The 19,327-nt window shown below is 43.7% G+C and overlaps 1 protein-coding gene across 2 annotated transcripts in view; it reads right to left on the reverse strand.

The window, feature by feature from the left end:
* Positions 1-19,327, reverse strand: part of LOC126249043 (monocarboxylate transporter 3) — a 425,057-nt gene that overhangs the window by 62,992 nt on the left and 342,738 nt on the right. For both annotated transcript variants that reach the window (XM_049950669.1, XM_049950670.1), the window contains exon 4: positions 12,985-13,190. In XM_049950669.1, the coding sequence (XP_049806626.1) occupies positions 12,985-13,190 (206 nt within the window). The remainder of the gene's footprint in view (positions 1-12,984; positions 13,191-19,327) is intronic.

A 19,327-nucleotide genomic window follows, 5' to 3' on the forward strand; every position in this document is an offset into this window, starting at 1 on the left:
ATTCGATAATTCTATAATGTTACAGTTTCAATTACGCCATAATGTGTGACGTCTGTACGATTTCAAAGATGTCTCTACGGTTTCACAAATTTCGAAAGGGCTGTATATGCCGTATAGCTGCAAATATGTGCGTTGATATTGTTGAAGAATGTGGTGGCGCGTGCTTAAATGCTAGCGAAGACGCAGTTTTGTTGCAGTTTGATGAGAAATTACACGACAATTTGGATATGTACATCATTATCCATAGCCTGCAAACCACTCTGAAGTAGATGGTAGAGGGTATTTCCAATTGTCCCACATATAAGAGTTTCTTCGCATTCCACTCGCGAACAAAGTGCGGGAATAATGACTGGTTAGATGCCTCTGTGCCAGCTGTAATTCGCCTAATCTTTTCTACACGGTCACTACGGGAGACATATGTAGGGAGCACCAGCATATTCCTAGATTCCTCAGTATATATTGGTTCTTGCAAGTTTGCAACTAGGTTTTGTGTCAGTGTGCGTCTATCTTCGTGTCTCACAGTTCGGGTTTTCTATTATTTCCGTGACCCCAGGACGTGAGTCAAACAAACCTTGCAAACGTTGCTGCTCTTCTTTGGATACATTCAATACGCCTCGAGTCGAGGTCCACCTAGCGATATGATTCTACTGCCATTAGTTATAATATATTCAAATCACGTGTGGGTTTCCGTACGATCTGTTCTAAATAGTTTCCAGAGAAGGCATTTAGTACATGATGGCTTGTCACGTCCACCACAATCCTCCTATTCGGCTAGTGGATGATTAAAGTCTCTTCCAGTGACGACGGCATGGTTTGGGAACAAATGTAGCAGCAAGCTAAGGTTTCCTCTAGAGTTTTCACTTAGATCTTTGAGTGAGTCTGGTGACGGATACATGGAACCTGCTATATATTTTTACCAGCCCTTTATAATGAGTATTACTTAAACGATCTCTCATGTAGCTTCACTTTCTATGTCGCTGGATTTCTGTTTATTGTGTCTTACGACAAATACACTACCTCCTTTTCCAATTAGCCTACCCTTTCAACATACGCTAAGGTTTACGAAAAAACCTTACCAATCCGAATATGGTAGGACCAACAGGGGATGTATCTGTGATAAAGGAAGCGTGCATAAATGAACGCAGAGGATTTGTCTGATGTTTCAGTTGCTCATGTCAACAGTGAGGACAAAGGAGACAGTGCAGTTGCTACAGGAACGGTAGCCCTGTGGTGTGCATGTGTATGAGGTTTTAAGACTGTTACCGTGTAAGACGTAAGTTTGCCAGAACGAAGAACTACGAGTAATAAGCAGACCTTTCAGCAATCGGGAATAGTCAATAAGGACAGTGTCCGGGTATGCGAGGCCGAGAAATAAAGCATTCTCAGGAAAAGTATCACAGCGCGAAAGCAGACGTGTTTTTTACCATTTGTTAAAGACGTGTCTCTGGTCCATATTTCTCTGACAAGAGAGCTAGCCAGGACGGTGTGCTGTTCACAGGCACCTTATGAATTGTGCCGGCCCACATCTCAGTTAATTGATTCTCCCAGTGGCGGCGGTAGAAACCGTAGCCATAGACAGCATCGTAACAGCTGTGTTCGTGAAGGTTTGGCTTCTGCCTTATTTATCACCTGTCATGTTAGGCGGCAAGCAGCTTTGGTCACTTAATAAACGAAACTCTTCGCAGCGTAGCTTCATTCCTTTTTCTACTGAAAATATGCCAGGAACGAAATTTGGTTAGAGTCATTTTTGTACTGTTACAAGGAATGCTCTGTGGCGTCCGAGTGCGTGAATTTTCAGTCACCCTGTATATTGTGCTCACAGATTTTCAGATACCTCGAAGAAAACAGTTTGTTCGCAGACCACTTAGAAAGTTCAATGATTAACTAATTGAAAATGATTATATTTCGTTTGTTTGTCCTCTCCTGGAATATTTCTGCGCAGTATGGGATCCCTACACAACATTTCGAAAAGTTCAAAGAATGGATATTCGATTTTAAATATATCGAAGGAGGAGAGAGAGTGTCGCAGTTATAATAAAAGAACTGGAGCCACAATCATTGAAACAAAACTTTTTTTCATTGAGCTGAAATCTTTTTCCGAAATCACAGTGGACGAAGTTCTCCTGCTACTGCCCAAATGTTTTTTCTGCCATTTAAAGAAGAAGAATTATGATTGCGATAAAATACACTGCTGGTCATCCAAATTGCAATACCAGGAAGGATTGCAAATAAAGAAATTTTACTTATTATACATACATGATGTGTCATAATTGATGGCGTGAACATACGCAGTTGAAAGTACACGATTCTAAAATCAAGGAAGTGTCAGTAAATATACGTCTGCAAACGAACCGACTTTGTGGTTCCTAGCCTCGATTCCGTGTAAATATCAATCCAGTTAGAAAAAGGTAACAATACCGTACAACATTGAAAAATTTGTTAAAGATACTTTGGTAGAAGCGCAGGTGTTTTGAATGAACACAACTGCTAAGGGACTGTACTCGTAGTTAAAGGAGGTGTTCAAAGTGCCGTCTTTGTGCCCAGATGGAGGTCTGTACCCGTCAGCACAACGAGTTTCGAATCCTTTCAGAGACGCTGAATCATATCGAAATTCCTGACAAGCACTGACAAGTCTCTGCTCCAATTCTTCAACCGTGTTAACAGCTTTAAGGTGGCCCCAAACATAGAAATACATGGGTACGAAGTTTTTCGCAGCAGACTCCCTGCATAAAAATTTCTCGGTTAACTTGCCACGTCAAATTCAGATAAATTCGGGGGGGGGGGGGCGGGAGGATTGGGGGGGGGGGGGTAAGGAGAGAGGGGTTATTTGGTGGGGAAACTATGGAGAAGATAGGTAGCAGGTGAAGTAAATAGTGGGAATACAGACATTAGGAAGGACAGTGGGTGAGGAGGAGTGATGGTGTGTGGGGTCAGTGGGTGGGCTGGCAGCGGCACAATTCACCGCTCTTCAACCAAGAGACTGTATAAAATAAAACGTGAAATACATAAAATATGGAGATAAACGAGGAAGTGTAAACATGAGAAGGGGAAACAATGGGAGTTGCAACATACCAAAAAGGGGTAGTTTCACAAGGCACGTTTACATAAAATCCATATATAATTAAAATGACGCTCAATGAAGATGGAGCACATAAACACTGGAAGCACGAAGGGCACAATTAAAAACGGCTTTCACAGTAATGAGAGCCACATGGGATGACGACACTGAACACATATATTACATACATGACGAGAACCAAAACACGACAAGGTAACGGGATTAAAAGTGGAAGGATCTGCCAGGAGGGGGGGGGGAGGAGGGGGGGGGGGTTGGTCAGAGAGGAAGGAGAGAAAAGATAGAAGGGGGATCAGCAGAGGAGTAGGAAGCGGCGGAAGGGAGGAGCGGGTAACACACCAAGGGGCAGGAGACAGGAAGTATGGGGACAGAGCAGCCTAGGAGGGAGTGCAAGGACTGGGAAAGGAGAAGTGAGAAGGACAGGGTGGTAGGAGGGAGGAAATAACAGAGGGGGAGGAAAAGAAGAGAGAGCCCTGGGGAGAAATGGAGGGGAAGAGGAGGGTCAGCGTTGGAAGGAAGGATAAATATCGGGGCTAAGCACATCATCTGGGATGGGGACACAGTGGAAGTGTCTTTGGGAGAGGAGGTGGATGGTGTGGAGATGGAGAGAGGGTGGGACACATCGGTAGAGGCGAGACAGCAGGCAGGGAGTGCTGAGGAATGGAGACAGCAGGGTGTGAGGGGGATCAGGGCGGCAGTTGCTGTAGAGGATATGGATGTGTTGAAGATAAAGAAGGAGATGTGGGAAGGGGATGAGGTCATAGAGGATCTTTGTGGGGGATGGGAAATGGATACAGAAAGTGAGGCAGAGCACATGGTGTTCAAGGATTTGGATGGCATTATAGAATTTAGGAGGGTTGGAGGTACAGGTGACACTGACATAACAGATAATGGGGAGGGAGTCAAAGATTTTTAGGTATGAAGGATGGTGGAAGGATGCAATACCAATGTCCAGCCAGAAAGGAGTTTCAGGTTGCCGAGTCTATTGTGGGTTTTTCATTGAATGGTAAGGAGATGGCGAGTCAAGGTGAGGTAACAGTCAAGGGTGAGGCCAAGGTATTTCAAAGTTGGTGTAAGTTGGATAGGAAATTCATAGATGGTGAGGTAGAAATCATGGAGCCTGCCTGGGTTTTGGAAGGATTGATTTGAAATGGTCACTGGTTGCACCAAGTGGTACACTGATTTAGGTGGGTTTGGAGGGAGTGCTGGGACCGTTGAAGGGTAGAATAGAGGGCAATGAAGTAGGTGTCATCGGCATATTCAAGGAGATGGACGAGTGGGGTTTGTTTGGGCATATCAGCAGTGTACAGGAGATACAGGAGAGAAGAAAGGACGGAGACCTGGGACACACCTGCAGTATGGTGGAAGGTATGGGAATTGGTATTATGAATGATAACATCGGAAGGACAGTGGGAGAGGAAGGTGGCAATGAGATGGCTGGAGCTGGTAGGAAGGGCGTAGGTCTAGAGTTTGAAAAGGAGCCTGGAATGCCATACATGGTGATAGGCGTTCTGGAGGTCAACGGAAACAAAAATAGTTGACAGGAGTTAAGTTAGAGGGAGAGGAGATGGGTAAGATTAAGGAGCTGGTCATTGGCAGAGAAGGAGGGCTGGAAATCACACTGGATACGAGTGTGGAAGTGGTGCTGAGTTAGGTAGTGACAGATACGACAGGAGAGAATGGACTCAAAGACCTTACTGAACGTGGAGGTGAGGCATATGGGGCATTAGGAGGAGGTGTCAGAAGGGGGTTTGTTGGATTTAAGGAACAACGGGACGCAGGACGTTATCCACAGGTCGAGGTAAAAGCCAAAGGAGAGGATGGTGTTGTACAGGGGGATTAGGGCGGCGAGGAAGGAGAGAGGGCATTTTTTGAAGTGGTGGTCGGAGATGCAGGGGTAGTGTTGCATTTGGAGCTGAGGATGTGTTTGATGTCTTGTGCTGTGATAGGAGTGTTAAATTCTTCGGGTAACTGGTCTAAGTACCAGAAGCTGGTAGCAAGTGGCATGGCAGTCGTATCTTTGCGGTTAAGGACATTGAGGAAGAGGGAGTAATCAAAGTAAGGTTCTTTGGGTATTGAGAAGACTTCGGAGAGGTATGCTGCATTAGCTGTACTGAGGATGTCAGGGAAGGAGCGGTTGTCATGGAGGAGTGGGTAATGCGGGGCAGGATGGCTACTGGTAAGGCTGTGGAAGGCGAACGAGGTTTTGCATGTGTGTCTGTAGTTGGTGGTGGTGGTGGTGGTGGTGGTGGTGGTGGTGGTGGAGTGTGTCCTGGTCACGAGTGTGGAGGAAGGGTAGGTCAAAGGACAAGGACAGTGGGGGTGGACAGATTTGGTGGGAACGTGGGTCAGCGGTGACAGAGTTCAGCATGTTACATAAGCACAAGACCGTGTTTCAACAAACGAGAATACTGGTTGACGCTTCTCTCTGTCTTCAGAGAAGCTGTTGAAATCAAGCATTGTGAAAACAACTTCAATAGAGACACTGGCTATGAACTTAGCAATGCATGGAAGCGTGCACTTGACAAGGAAAGTAACACAGAGGAAAACTTCTCGCAGTTCACTGTCTGATGCCATGGATGGCGCTGCAGGCGACACTACAGAGAAAGCGCAAACAAAACCTATGGACATAGAGCGAGCCACCTCTGTACGTGTCATCACTACGTAATCCAGCCAGTCGGAGGCCGTTCTGGAGGTGTAAAAGAGAGAACCTTGCCGGCTCACGCGAGTCGGGTTTAGTCCCTGACGAAGATAATGGTGGATACCATCGAAAGCTTCGAATTTAATCCGAATTTGACGTGGCAAGTGAACCGAGAAATTTTTACGCATAGAAATACAAGGGATACAGATCAGGTGATGTCCACAATTCGTGGTCTAGTGACTAGCGTTGCTGCCCCTCTATCAGGGGGTCCCAGGTTCAATGCCCGATAGGGTTGGGGATTTTCTCTGCCTGGGGCTGGTTGTTTGTGTTGTCCTCATCATTTCATCATCATCATCATCGTCATCATCATCATCATTCGTGACAGTGGCTAGATTGGATTTTAAAAAAATGGATTGTGTAAAAAAATGGGACTTTGTACGGGCGCTGATGACCAGGCAGTTGAGCGACCCACAAATCCTACGTCATCGTCAGATCAGGTGATATTGAAGGACGCAGTACCGATAATCCCCGCCCAGCCCCTCTTTGAACACATCGGCGCGTTACATTTCGTCTCATCATAGCAGCACCGAGCGAGATAGCGCAGTGGTTACCGCACGGGACTCGCATTCGGGAGGACAACGATTCAAACCCACGTCCGACGATCCTGATTTAGGTTTTCCGTGAATTCCCTAAATCGCTTCAGGCAAATGCCGGGATGGTTCCTTGGAAGGGTATTGCCGACTTCCTTCCCCATCCTTCCCTAATCCTATGGGATCGATGACCTCGCTGTTTGGTCCCCTCCCTCCAACCAACCAATCAACCAGCCAACTAACCAATCACCATTGCAGTAAAATGTGCCAGTGCCCCATCATGCGTGAACCACTTTCTCATGCAATCATGCAATGCGATGCCGCAGAAACCGAAGGTAATTCCGTCAACAATGCAAGTGGGTTGAAGCCTAGATGATTCGCAACGTGAGAATTGTGGTAACTAAACACACTTCCGCGAGTGAATTTTGCTTCATCTGTAAATAAAATGTTATTCTCAAACATAGGGTTGGCTACAGATTGTTGTTGCATCCACAACGTTAGTCTAGGACCAAAGTCCGCCTCACTAGGGCACTGAACTCTATGGGGGTGGTACATCGCATTGCGTTGCATTGTTCTTCAAATACTTCTGTGGGTCATTCCGGGAATCTGAGTCACAGGTCTCCTTGTCGAGATTTCCAGAAAGTGTTCGACTGTTTCCAATAATAATAAAATAATAATAATAATAATAACCGCCATCTGAACGGGCCTTGAAGGCCCAACGTTACAGACCGGCCGCCGTGTTATCTTCAGCCCTTAGGCGTCACTGGATGCAGATATGGAGGGGTATGTGGTCAGTAGGTGAGCACACCGCTCTCCCAGCCGTTGTCAGTTTTTGTGACCAGAGCCGCTACTTCTCAGTCAAGTGGTTCCTCAATTGGCGTCACAAGGGGTGAGTATATTCCGATTGCCAACAGCGCTCAGGAGACCCGGACAGTGACCTATCCAAGTGCTAGCCAAGCCCAACAGCAGTTAACTTCGGTGATCTGACAGGAACCGGTGTTACCACTGCGGCAAGGCAATTAGTCTCGACTATTTCCAGCAGGACTATAATTCGCGCAGGCCTGCCCGCTTCCACAATATGTGCAAAGCTCCCAGTTTACACCCTCTGGGTACCTTCGGGAAGGGAATGCTTCTTGATATAAGGGTGCAGTTTACCGTTCACTTCCTTTAGCGTTACCACACATGTAATGCATATGTGCGTACTCATCGTAACTGTAATGTTCCATTTTACTAGCATCACTCGAACAATGCAACTGACGCTCCGCAGGCAACTGACGTGAGAGGCACTCTGACTGTCCATTGTACTGTTGTATCCATTCTGTTTACCTGTTTACAACTCCATATCTCGAAAATGTAAACAGAGACCACATCACGGATCGCCATGCGGTGATTACATAGAATCACGTCAGCAGTGGCTGGTAACAACGAAGTCGCAATTATCTCGTAAACGAGAACGAGATTTTCACTCTGCAGCGGAGTGTGCGCTGATATGAAACTTCCTGGCAGATTAAAACTGTGTGCGGGACCGAGACTCGAACTCGGGACCTTTGCCTTTCGCGGGCAAGGCAAAGGTCCCGAGTTCGAGTCTCGGTGCAACACACAGTTATTAATCTGCCAGGAAGTTTCATCTCGTAAACGGTCGGATTGCGGACCTGTGTTTATCGAGGTTTCTTTGCTTCTAGTATCGGCCACTTTCATCTGTATGCGCTTATGACGTTAATTATGATACACTCTGTATTCTAAGATGAATGCATGATTAAGTTTGTGTGTGATTTTGGGTATATAGGTTACAAAATTCAGTACACACAGCTACCGCGTCTAGCAAAAACATTGGCTCTAAGTCCACTGGTTATCGATTCGAACTGAGCTAGGAAGAAAGATACGAGTTTGTCATTCCACGCTACTTTATGCTCTCTATCCGAGGGATCATCAATAGCAGTGTCTGGCGAGCGGTGACGTGTCAGTCTCTCAGTAAACCATAACCAGATGTTTCAGTGGGTATGAGATCTGGAGAACGTTCTGACGAAGTCAGAAGTCGAACATCCTCTGTATGGAGGACAGCAAGGTCATGATACGGTCTTGCATTAGCTTGTTGAAAGAAAATATCATGAAGACTTCGAATACAGAGCACAAAATGGTTCAAATGGCTCTGATCACTATGGGACTTGACATCTGAGGTCATCAGTACCCTAGAACTTAGAACTACTTAAACCTAGCTAACCTAAGGACATCACACACATCCATGCCCTAGGCAGGATTCGAACCTGCGACCGTAACAGTCGCGCGCTTCCGGACTGAAGCACCTAGAACCGCTTGACCAAAGGAGCCGGCTACAGAGCACATCCATCGCTCTTAACACAGCAGAAATTTAATAGATGTTGTACAAATTAACGGCTGTCGAAGCAGAAATGATCATTTTGAATACCCAGTGGCATATCATACCATCACGCCAGGTGCCGTGCCTGTATGGTGATGACGATGGAATCTGTCAACGTTCGATCTCCTAGACGGATTCATCCTTGTTGGTGCTGTATGCAGGATCGGGACTCGTTTCAAAAGACGAAGTGGTGCCACTCCTGTGTCCAGAGTTGTCATTAGGTGCGCCCCTCTTTGCTGCCGCCTCAAGGGAGGCCGCAACAATGGTCGCTGTTGCTGCAGACGTCGTCTCGTTGTACCTACGTACACTCGTCTTGCTGCAAACAAGAGCTTTTCTTGACTCAAGATGCGTAACGTGGCTCTACGATCATGTACAGGTGAATGAACAATATGTCAGTGCCGCGCGGGGTTGCCGTGCGGTCTCGGGCGCTTGTCACGATCCGCGCGGCTACCCCCGTCGGAGGTTCGAGTCCTCCCTAGGGCATGGGTGTGCGTATTGTTCTTGGAGTAAGTTAGTTGAAGTTAGATTAAGTACTGCGTCAGCTTAGGGACCGATGACCTCAGCAGTTTGGTCACATAAGACCTTACCACCACCTCAAAGAAACAGTTACGTCATAAGAGTGCATTTCTTCCTGAGGGAGAATATGTCAGTCCTCTCGGGCGCTAGTCCCTGAAGGTCGTTAAGATGCAGCACGGCGTGAAGTATGGCCCTTCTGGACCCATTGATTCCGTATTCGCATGACAGTCGTGGGACACAGGCCGATTGGAGGAGCAATATTGCGGAACGACAAACCGCTGTCTGATAGACCAAGATCATACCGTTTTCGAATTCCGACACACGCTGATAAAAGTTTCTCCTTCGTACACAAGCCATAGCACGATCCTCCCACAAAGAAACAACATTCAAATGAAATTTTTGAATGAGAAACCCACTGTGTAAGTTTCCTTTATGCACAGAATGAAGATGGCGTTACTCCTATCTACTTCGTGAGATTCTGCTGAAATTCTAATCATTTGCATGCCCAAGCACATAGCGCAATTCATGTCCTTTAGACGTTTGGTGTTTACCGCCTTCATAAAGTTACAGTTTTAATAGCGAGCAGAGTAAGACAGATCAGAGCTCACACAGAAAGTTGTAAGTGTTCATGTTTCCCAAGCGTTATTCGAGAGAGGAATGGTAGACAGATGGTTTAAAAGCGATGTCTTGCATATTCTGAATAATCATATAGGTGCATATGTGGATAGATACGTGAGGGTAATATCGCTGTAGTAACTTCAAACTTCCCTTTCAGAGTGTGATGATATAATGTATTTTTCTTCGGTCGCAACGAAAATAAAGCTATATCAAACCATACAATTACAACTTCTCTGTAGTAAGTTTAGATGTCCTAATTCATTACATTATTGTTTACGACTCTGACTTCACATATAATTTTTTTTATTAGGTCTGGAATGATTAGCAATAGCTATTAGCAACACATAATTAAATTACATTTATTATATTTTTAAATTTAAGTTCGAAGTGCTTGAAAGTTTTTGTATCCCATTTTCCGATTAATATTTTTGATATTACTTTTATCTTATATACTTCTGACTGTAGAACGGTATTGTTCATAGCATCTAGTGCACGTAAGAAAACATCCACACAAACACACAAAAGGCCCACCATTTAGAGGCAGGTGTGATCAATGCAAGTGCCACGTTCATGCCTGCAGGGATGTGACAGATTGATAGCGAGGATTTAAAGATGTGGAGAACACTGTTATATCATCCTAAAGTCAAAAAAACACAGAAAAACAAAACATACATGCTAAAGAGGTTGTAAGAACTTTAATGTTACGCTCTGAAACCTCCAAACGCATCATGAGAATAAAAATATTATTTTTTAATTTTTTCCTTTACATTTCACCGGGAAGGTACGAGACCAGACGCTACTATTTGCTTGATCATTAATGAACAGTATTACAACAATTATCTAAGGACAGTGCTAATTTATGGCACAAATACTGACTGGATAAGAGTATAATTATGCATGAGCCTCAGGATACCACTCCACGCGACAATAGTCAAAGTATTGTACACCTTTCGGAGATGGGATTATTTTTCGTAATCTCTGTACATTCACCGCATGTTGTATTAATCATGCACCGAAAGGGATAAAAGAAATGTTCATTCAGTATTCTTTACAGGAATAAGCGTTACAGGCATGATTTTACAGTGCAAAAGTGCCACTTCGAGACAGAATCCACAGGGGTTGTTGAAAATGTTGGACGTAGTTATTAGACAGTGTACCTGGGGGGCACAGGAAGCTGAGAGAAAAGGAGATAATGGAAAGATATTGGTGAAAGAAGGAAAATGAAGAGAGAGAACGGAAGAAATCTGTGAATGAAAGGAAACATAGTGACGAACTTGAAATGTTGCTGTAGAAGCGCCAGCGTGAAAAATAGGTTCTCGTTATCAAGGTCTTAATTTTGCTTCTGTTGGACATTCGTCATCCAGTATGACGTAAGGGGTTTTGTTAGTCAAAAATTTATCGAGAGAGTAGGATATTCATATGATAGTATCTTTGTCATTAACCAACGGCCTTTCCGCAGTGATAACGCCAGTTCCCGTTAGATCACCGTAGTTAAACGTTGTCGGACTTGACTAGTACTTGGATAGGTAACCGTCCTCGTCTGCCGAGCGCTGTTGGCAAGTGGTGTGCACTCAGGCCTCGTGAGCAACGGCCGTGAGAGCGGTATGCTAACCACATACCTCTCCAAATCTGGATGCAGTGACACCTATGGGCTGAGGGTGACATGGCGGTAGGTCGGTACCCTGGGGCCTGCAAAGCCTGTGGGGACGGAGTATCTCTGTCATTAGTCGACCACGCCGTATAGTGTCAAAGGTCTTTCGGAAATCCTGCAAGAGACAATCTACATATTTACCTGTATCTTTTGTTTTCACAGTATTGTATACGAATAAAGCAATCTGTGTTTGATGCAAGTGGTCTTTCCGTAGCGATTCTTTCAGAGAAGCTTCTTTCCCCCCAGAAAAGCTTAGAATAGGATCTAGGATCTTGCAACAGACGGGTGACAGCCATATTGGTCTGTAATTCTGTGCATCTGTTCTGTTACTCTTTTTGTAAACAGCAGCGACCTGTGCAAGAGATTATCGCTAAGTGTGAGCGAGGAAAGAAACTGGTTCCTTATGTCTTCGCTGTAAAACTCAATTGTAATTTCGTCAGGGCTTGATGCATTTCTTTTCCTTTGAGTAGTCTTAACCGTTTTTCAATAATTGTGTCAATGCATCTCATTTGTGGGTCTGTGCAACAGTCGAACATTACTATGGAAGTATCTTCACGTGTGAATAGATTTTTAAATGCTGAATTTAATATTTATGTTTTCTGATTTACCTGTAGAATGGACTTATCTGGGAAGAACAGGCCTACTGGGTGGCTGATCGAAACAGGTCAACTGATTAGATGACTGACGTTTTCCATACCACTCCGCGAGTATCAAATGGTCCACTGAACGTGCCTGTATCCAAATTTCTGGCGAATGGGAGCGTTTTTAAGGCGTGGGGCGTGTTTGCAGGCGATGATTAAGACGTTTGGTGGCGTCAGGCCAGCCAAGGTTCCTTTACAGTATCGCCGCCTTTTTGGGGGATGAATGCATTCGGTAACGTTACACGTTTTTTCACGTCATTTCTTTTTCAAGATGGCAACGTACCTAACCATTGCATCTATTTTGTGTATGAACAGTTTGGCGAATGCAGCTCTGATTTTAACAGCTCATTTGCACACCAAACCGATTAAACCTCAATACCATTCAACATTTGTTCGGTTTCGTGGACTAACTGAAGTAGTCACTCGACACATCAACTTCTGCACGAATATTGAAGGCTACACCACAAGATCAGTGTCAGTATTGTGTTACAATGCTATGATGTCGGATGACTGCAGTGCTGAAGCCGAAATGAGCAACTATTCGGTATTAGATAAGCGGCTCTAATGCCGTATTGTTATTACTTATGTGCACTGTCTAGATCAGTGAAAGACCTCAAGTAATGGCTGGAAGAAAAACTTAAAACAGAAACAAAATTATAACGTTGCAAATAATTCAGAAGATAATATTTAAGCAGAGCCATTTAATGCGCCATATATATTCATTAATTTGAGTGAAATGATAGTTAATTTAGTTATGCATTCAGTTTCATTTTCTTAATTAATGTAGTAATTAATTACTGAGTCAACTGAACGGAACGTGCAAATCTTCAACGCAAATCGGGTATAATGTTGCAGTAGAATAAATCCAACTTACGGCACAATTAAGAATAACTCCAGCGAGTACGAGGTTAGAACCTTTCCAGCCGAAGGTTTCTAGCAGTATCGTAGCAACTGGCGCAAATGCAAATGTGCCGAAACCAGAGCCGCACACTGCAATTCCAGTAGCCAGAGACCGTTTGGTCTCAAAGTAGTATCCGACGCATACTACCGCTGGCAGGTAGATCAGTCCAAATCCAATGCCTGCAACAGGAGAGCAATCAGCACTGAAACTAAAGTAAGAACAAAACAAGAAGAAAGGAAGCAGGAGCATGTTTTGTCGATTTGCGGTAATATGCGGTCAGCTTGGAGCAGTAAGCTCCAATATCTTCACGTTTAACATGCCTTCTATTTAAATGCAAGTTGAACGTAAACAAACAGTAACACATTAGCTGAAAATTAACTTTATTAAGTAATACAGTAGGTGTTTGCAAAATGTAATGATATTTATTAACCAGTTTTTCACCGAATTATCTCAAGCGGGAAGTAAAAGAAGGGATTATGTGGCGCTAACTGATGCAGAGTAAGTGTGTTGGTCGGGACAATGAAGTGTAAAGAGGCCTAAACATGCTCAAATGAATTTTTCAGTTTGTATCTTCGTCTGTTGACTGTAAATGTATATTTATGTAAAGCGCAGCCGACTGTGGACAAAAATAATGTTTCCATGCAAATATCGTTGTCCAAAAAGTATAACACATCACAAAGAGTTGGAACTCATAGGCTGAGCTCATATGGGACTATGTACCTTCAAGTCGTGATCCTTTCTTGTTTTTGCTACCAAAATAATAATGTAAATAATAACTGTGTACATTTCGCTTGTAAGGCAAGCTGTACTTTTTTTCTGAAGTAAAGTGAAAAGGAAGAGAGAAAGGGTGAAATGTTACACATTCTCTGTAGCTTTTACGTACAGGTTCCTTAAGAAATTTCGTTAGATAGCGTCAGTTTAAGAATGATTCAACAATATAGCATCTATTTGCATGTACGGTAATCTGTAGACACGGGAAATTAAAAAAGAAGAATGAAATATTTGTTCCGTCAGACCATGAACAGCGTCAGAGCAGATTTCAGGACGGTTGTATACAGCAGCGAATTTCAATTTGGTTCTTTCCGCTGGTGTACCTAATATTCGTTTTAAGTACGGTATACTAAGAAATGAGGCAAATGTAATCTGTAATGTTACTGATTACCTGAAACAACACCCTCTGACAGAATTTACGAACGATAGTCGCTTGTTAAATATATTTATAATGCATTAATAGTGAAAAAAAGAATTCCGCACAAATGGTTAAGAGGACGCTTCCTAATCACAAGTCACATTGATAGACCGTAGCGAAGAAAGAAATGAACGTAGAGAAAGCTGACATGAAGTATATTTGTTCAGAAGCTCTAAGTGTAGAAGTCTCCTATGTCGTCTCTAGCGCTGTTGTACGTCCAGCAAAATTGAAAGGTACCTCACGTCTTAAGTATGTGTATTCATTAGCCTTAACAAGATATAATACATGTTGTAACTGTGGACGCTAAAACAAGTGATGAAGGCCTAAAATAATTGTTTACCGAAGGTTTTACAGGTGTGCATCAAGAAAACAATTAAAATATTTGTATATGACCACTTAAGAAGACATTTCCTATAATAAAGCACGACACAAAATGGGCCAGAAGACGAAATATGCTGCCATTAAAACAAAAGGACTCTAAAGGATTGAAATATAACTGTTTCTGAATGGTTCAAATGGCTCTGAGCACTATGGGACTCAACTGCTGAGGTCATTAGTCCCCTAGAACTTAGAACTAGTTAAACCTAACTAACCTAAGGACATCACAAACATCCATGCCCGAGGCAGGATTCGAACCTGCGACCGTAGCGGTCTTGCGGTTCCAGACTGCAGCGCCTTTAACCGCACGGCCACTTCGGCCGGCAACTGTTTCTGCATGTGACTTTAGTTCAGTTTGAAGACAGTAGTGACGAGGTTATTAGTCAGTGTCATGCTCTGGTTTAGAATTAAAAATTTGTGCATCGTCTTCTGAGACTTTAAAATGTCAGAGATTGCCTGAAAAAGTTTTGAAAATGAACTTCTATAAATGTTATGTAAGGAATATTCTCTTACTAAATCACTTCTGAATGAATCTTATCGTCTCAACGAATCGTATTTAGTATTTTAAAACAGGAAAATATGACAGTGTTTGTGGTTCAGAATATCAGATCATGTATTTGAGCCATTAGGTACGAACTGTTGGAGATTTATGAACTCGGTGTTCCGACAACGTTCAGGAATTTTCTGAACTCACAGTCCAAATCTAAGTTACAACGCTTTAGTCTCTTCTCCAGAATGCACTGTATCATTCATTTTGACCTCAGTGGCCTGTTGATGGCTGCATGGTCGATCAGTGAAATGCGTCGGTGAACGACGTAGGTCGCTCGACCATACTAGACCAAAGTGTAAAATCAAGTAAAATGCGCATTGCAACACGTTGGAGATCCACCCTACAAGCACTCGTCAAAATAAACCAGTCGCACCATGCATCATTCTCCTACGGAATACTATTGCCTATACGATTCAGAAGTGTTATAACAGTAACTGTTGCAATAAAAGTCAATCGCGAGTCATTAGCGCCTTCACATAAAATAGAAACGAGTGTGGTTAAAATTTATTGAAACAATGATAAGGTACAAAATCGAAAGGAAAGAATTGAACAAAATGAATAACATAGATGTATAGAAGGTCGTAAAACATTAACATTTAACACAGATAAAAACGACGCAGAATAACTGTCGATAAATCTATGACAAAATAGCAGGGCAAACACATTCGTAAAAGCACACATCAGACATCATACACGGAGCACTAACATTCCTGACAGAAGTGGCAGATTTCGAGGGTGATTTTTGCGTGTGTTTTGTACTCCGTGAGTACGAGGAGAGATTTAAATCTTATTTTTGTTTATATGTTGTGTTCAGCGCTTTAACCTTCGAGGTTATTGGCGAAGAATCTAATCAGCCTTCATAAAAAAGATCTTCCGTTTTCTGACATTTGAATGCGAACTTTATCTCCATACACTACATCTGTCCTTCAGTTAACACATACACTGTTGAAGCCTTGCATGACGAGTCGTTAATGCATTCACTTATTTACGCAGCGATGACGTCTCGTAAATTACAATATAAAATGTTCTAGTGAATACAGTCGGTGAGTGGCATTGTATTTCTAGAGACTAGAATATCTGTGTACACAGAGGAGGCTGGACCCGAAAACAGCATTGAAGAATGGGTCGAGTTGACGCATCTCCGACTGTATTGAAGCCGGACTTATAAAAGAAGTTCAGAGAGTGATTCAATCACCAGATAGAATCTCGTCTTTCCTGCCAGTTGCGGATTATGTCGGCCATCACCGAAGGAAATACAAACAGTTCACGAAGTTCTCTGCCGCGTAAGTGCGAGTGGTTTCATGTCACAGATAGTAATAAACCACTCAAAACAAGTTTTGTACCACCCACAAATGGGCGAACGTGTGTGAAGTTAGATTCAAGTAGAGTGTCGAATGAAACAGTAAGACTTACGAATTTAAAAAGTAGCTCAATTGTGAAATAAGAACATACCGATAACCAAAATAAAAGATATCGGTTCGGAAGTTCGCAACTTTACAAAGCTTTGAAATCAATATCTTCTACTAGGAAATACTCTATACTGAGTACTTTAACGTGCTCTGATTGTCCTTGGCATACTTTTCACAAGTTGGTCGAGATGTTAATGCTCGAACCTGTCCAGTTCTTCGTCTGTGCCCCTCCCAAAGTCATGGAATGTGTGAGGAGAGTTCTTGCGACGACGCACTATGAGTTCCAGCTGTTTCCAAGCATGCCCAATCGGGATCATGTCAGCAGATACCGCAGGCCATTCCATTCGGTTGATTACAGACTCCTGGTGAAAAGTGTTGACAAGTTGGGCGCCTTGTGTCTCTGTAATATCGTTATGAACGAAGAAGCCTTGGCCGAAAAATTTATTGCAAGACTGCTGAATAGGTTGGTGAATCCTGTACCGATACTGCACAGTCCTCAAATTCCCTCGATAGCGATGAGCGATGAAAGGAGGCCAAACATTCATGCATCAGATCGGTCCGACATATGTCTGACCCGCCTCCCTGCTGAACCCCTGCGACGCGAAGTGGTACTTGCCGGATTGTACACTGTCCTATGACGCTTATGAAGTGTCAGATAAATCCTACACTCGTAGGTGAAGAGAATCGAACGCCATTGATCAAGGTTCAGTTTCAGGTGTTTCCTTGCCAACCTTTTTTTACTCCGAAAGTGCTGAGGGATACTGTACGTAACGGACGCGTAGACACGAAATTGATGGTGGGGATGTGACTGCACACTGCGTGTCGACACAATCTTCACGGCTGCTTCGAAAAAGGTGGTGCGCAGGTCTGCTGCATTCTCCTCGTGCAACGTACGAACCGAGCCGTAATACGCAGGTAGTAACCAGCAGCTGATGTTGATCGGGGGCGACCACTAAGAGGCAGCTCTTCATTGTTTCGTATCTCATGATAAGCTTAAAATAACCTTTCGAGGCATATTGACAGACTGACACTGTACATAAGCCGCATTGTTCCGTGCACGGTTGATCACACAGAACTGTACTAGAGACGCAGGTTTACTTTTTCCTTCATACACAGATACGTAGTGTTCCCTTGTGTTCAAAAGAGATATTAAGAAAGAGATTTACAGGGAAAATAGCTAACTTTTGTATCGACTGCTACAATAGAAATTCTCCTGACATGCTGAGCTGCGACCAAGTAATCCCGTAGACAATAGCTACCTACCGGAGCAGTTCAGGACGGCTCCTGCAGCTAAAAACCGCATTAAGTAATTTAAATATATTCACTGGCTGTAATGAATGAACTAATGAGAGTAAAAGTGTAGTGATAGTGGTCTCAGTAGGAACAGATGTCACAGTTGAGTTATTTGGTGGACAATGAGGTTCTGATCTGTGTTGCTGACACTGTGGCAACGGTCTCGGCGTGACAATAAATTTCATTGCCGCGTTGGAACACGCGAGGGAAAATTAGAGGAACGATGGCACACATAGTAGGGTATCGAGGATCTTTCTTCCAGCACAAAATCTGCTAACGGAAGAGAGAAATAGTTTTTGGGAATTCCGCAACACACCGTGAGGCTTGCCGAATGCAGATTTAGGTGTATGTCGAATGTGAAGATGGAGAGACGTCCCCAGAAGCACCAATGAGGCAAGTATCCAATCATCTGTTTCCAAATGGCCTAGGAAGTCGTTGTGACGTCAAGGAATACGATGACAGCGTTGGAAAGATCGTTGCAATAACCTCCACAACAAGGCCAGCATATGAAAGCTGGAATGATAAGTTGGAAGACTGGAGGTGATTACGTTAACGTTTGTTTGAGCTGTCATAACATAGCCGGCCAGTGTGGCCGAGCGGTTCTAGGCGCGGCAGTCTGGAACCGCGCGACCGCTACGGTCGCAGGTTCGAATCCTGCCTCGGGCATGGATGTGTGTGGTGTCCTTAGGTTAGTTAGGTTTAGGTAGTTCTAAGTTCTAGGGGACTGATGACCTCAAAAGTTAAGTCCCATAGTGCTCAGAGCCTTTTTTGTCATAACATAACTGAATGGATGGGATCGTGATTAAAAGCTGAGTGAGGAGCCAATGTAACAGTCAACTTGGATATAGAGGTAGATATAAAATTCATCATTACTGAACCGAATGTATGAAGAGTTCTTCTGCCCTGCAGCTATTGCTAGTGTTTACAGTACCAGAATTATAATTTTGTATTGTTTGAGACATTTTCAAAAGGAATAATCCAAAGGTCACGATTTATCAAGTAAATGCATACGTTTCATCCCTCGTCAGAAACCTCCTGATAATTTTTCATAGGTCCTGAGTTCAAGCCTGGATAGAGGGAGGAAGTTTTCCTCATTCCAGTCCCTCTAGGACAGTCCCACCTCCACTCAACCTGCTATTAAATGTGTACTAGGGATATTTCCCGGGGATAAACCCGGCCGGGACGATAGGCTAGTCAGCCTACCCCTTTTAGTGCCGTGGCGAAGAAAGCTGTTCTCTACCCACAGTCAGTCCAATAGCCCTGTCACGAGCTTGAGGCACGGACTTTCCTTTTTAATAACACGTAGTCATTTCGTCCTCACTACACGAATAGCTACCAAAGTTTTATGAAAATTATCTGCGCTTTAATCTCCGCTTGTAGTGAATTCAGACAGCGAACGAGGTGGCACAGTGTTAGGAGACTGGACTCGTATTCGTGAGGATGGCTGTTAAAATGCCGTCCGGCCATTCGGATTTAGGCTTTCTCTGATTTCCCTAA

The sequence above is a fragment of the Schistocerca nitens genome, chromosome 3 (assembly GCF_023898315.1).
Source record: "Schistocerca nitens isolate TAMUIC-IGC-003100 chromosome 3, iqSchNite1.1, whole genome shotgun sequence".
Classification (NCBI taxonomy): domain Eukaryota; kingdom Metazoa; phylum Arthropoda; class Insecta; order Orthoptera; family Acrididae; genus Schistocerca; species Schistocerca nitens.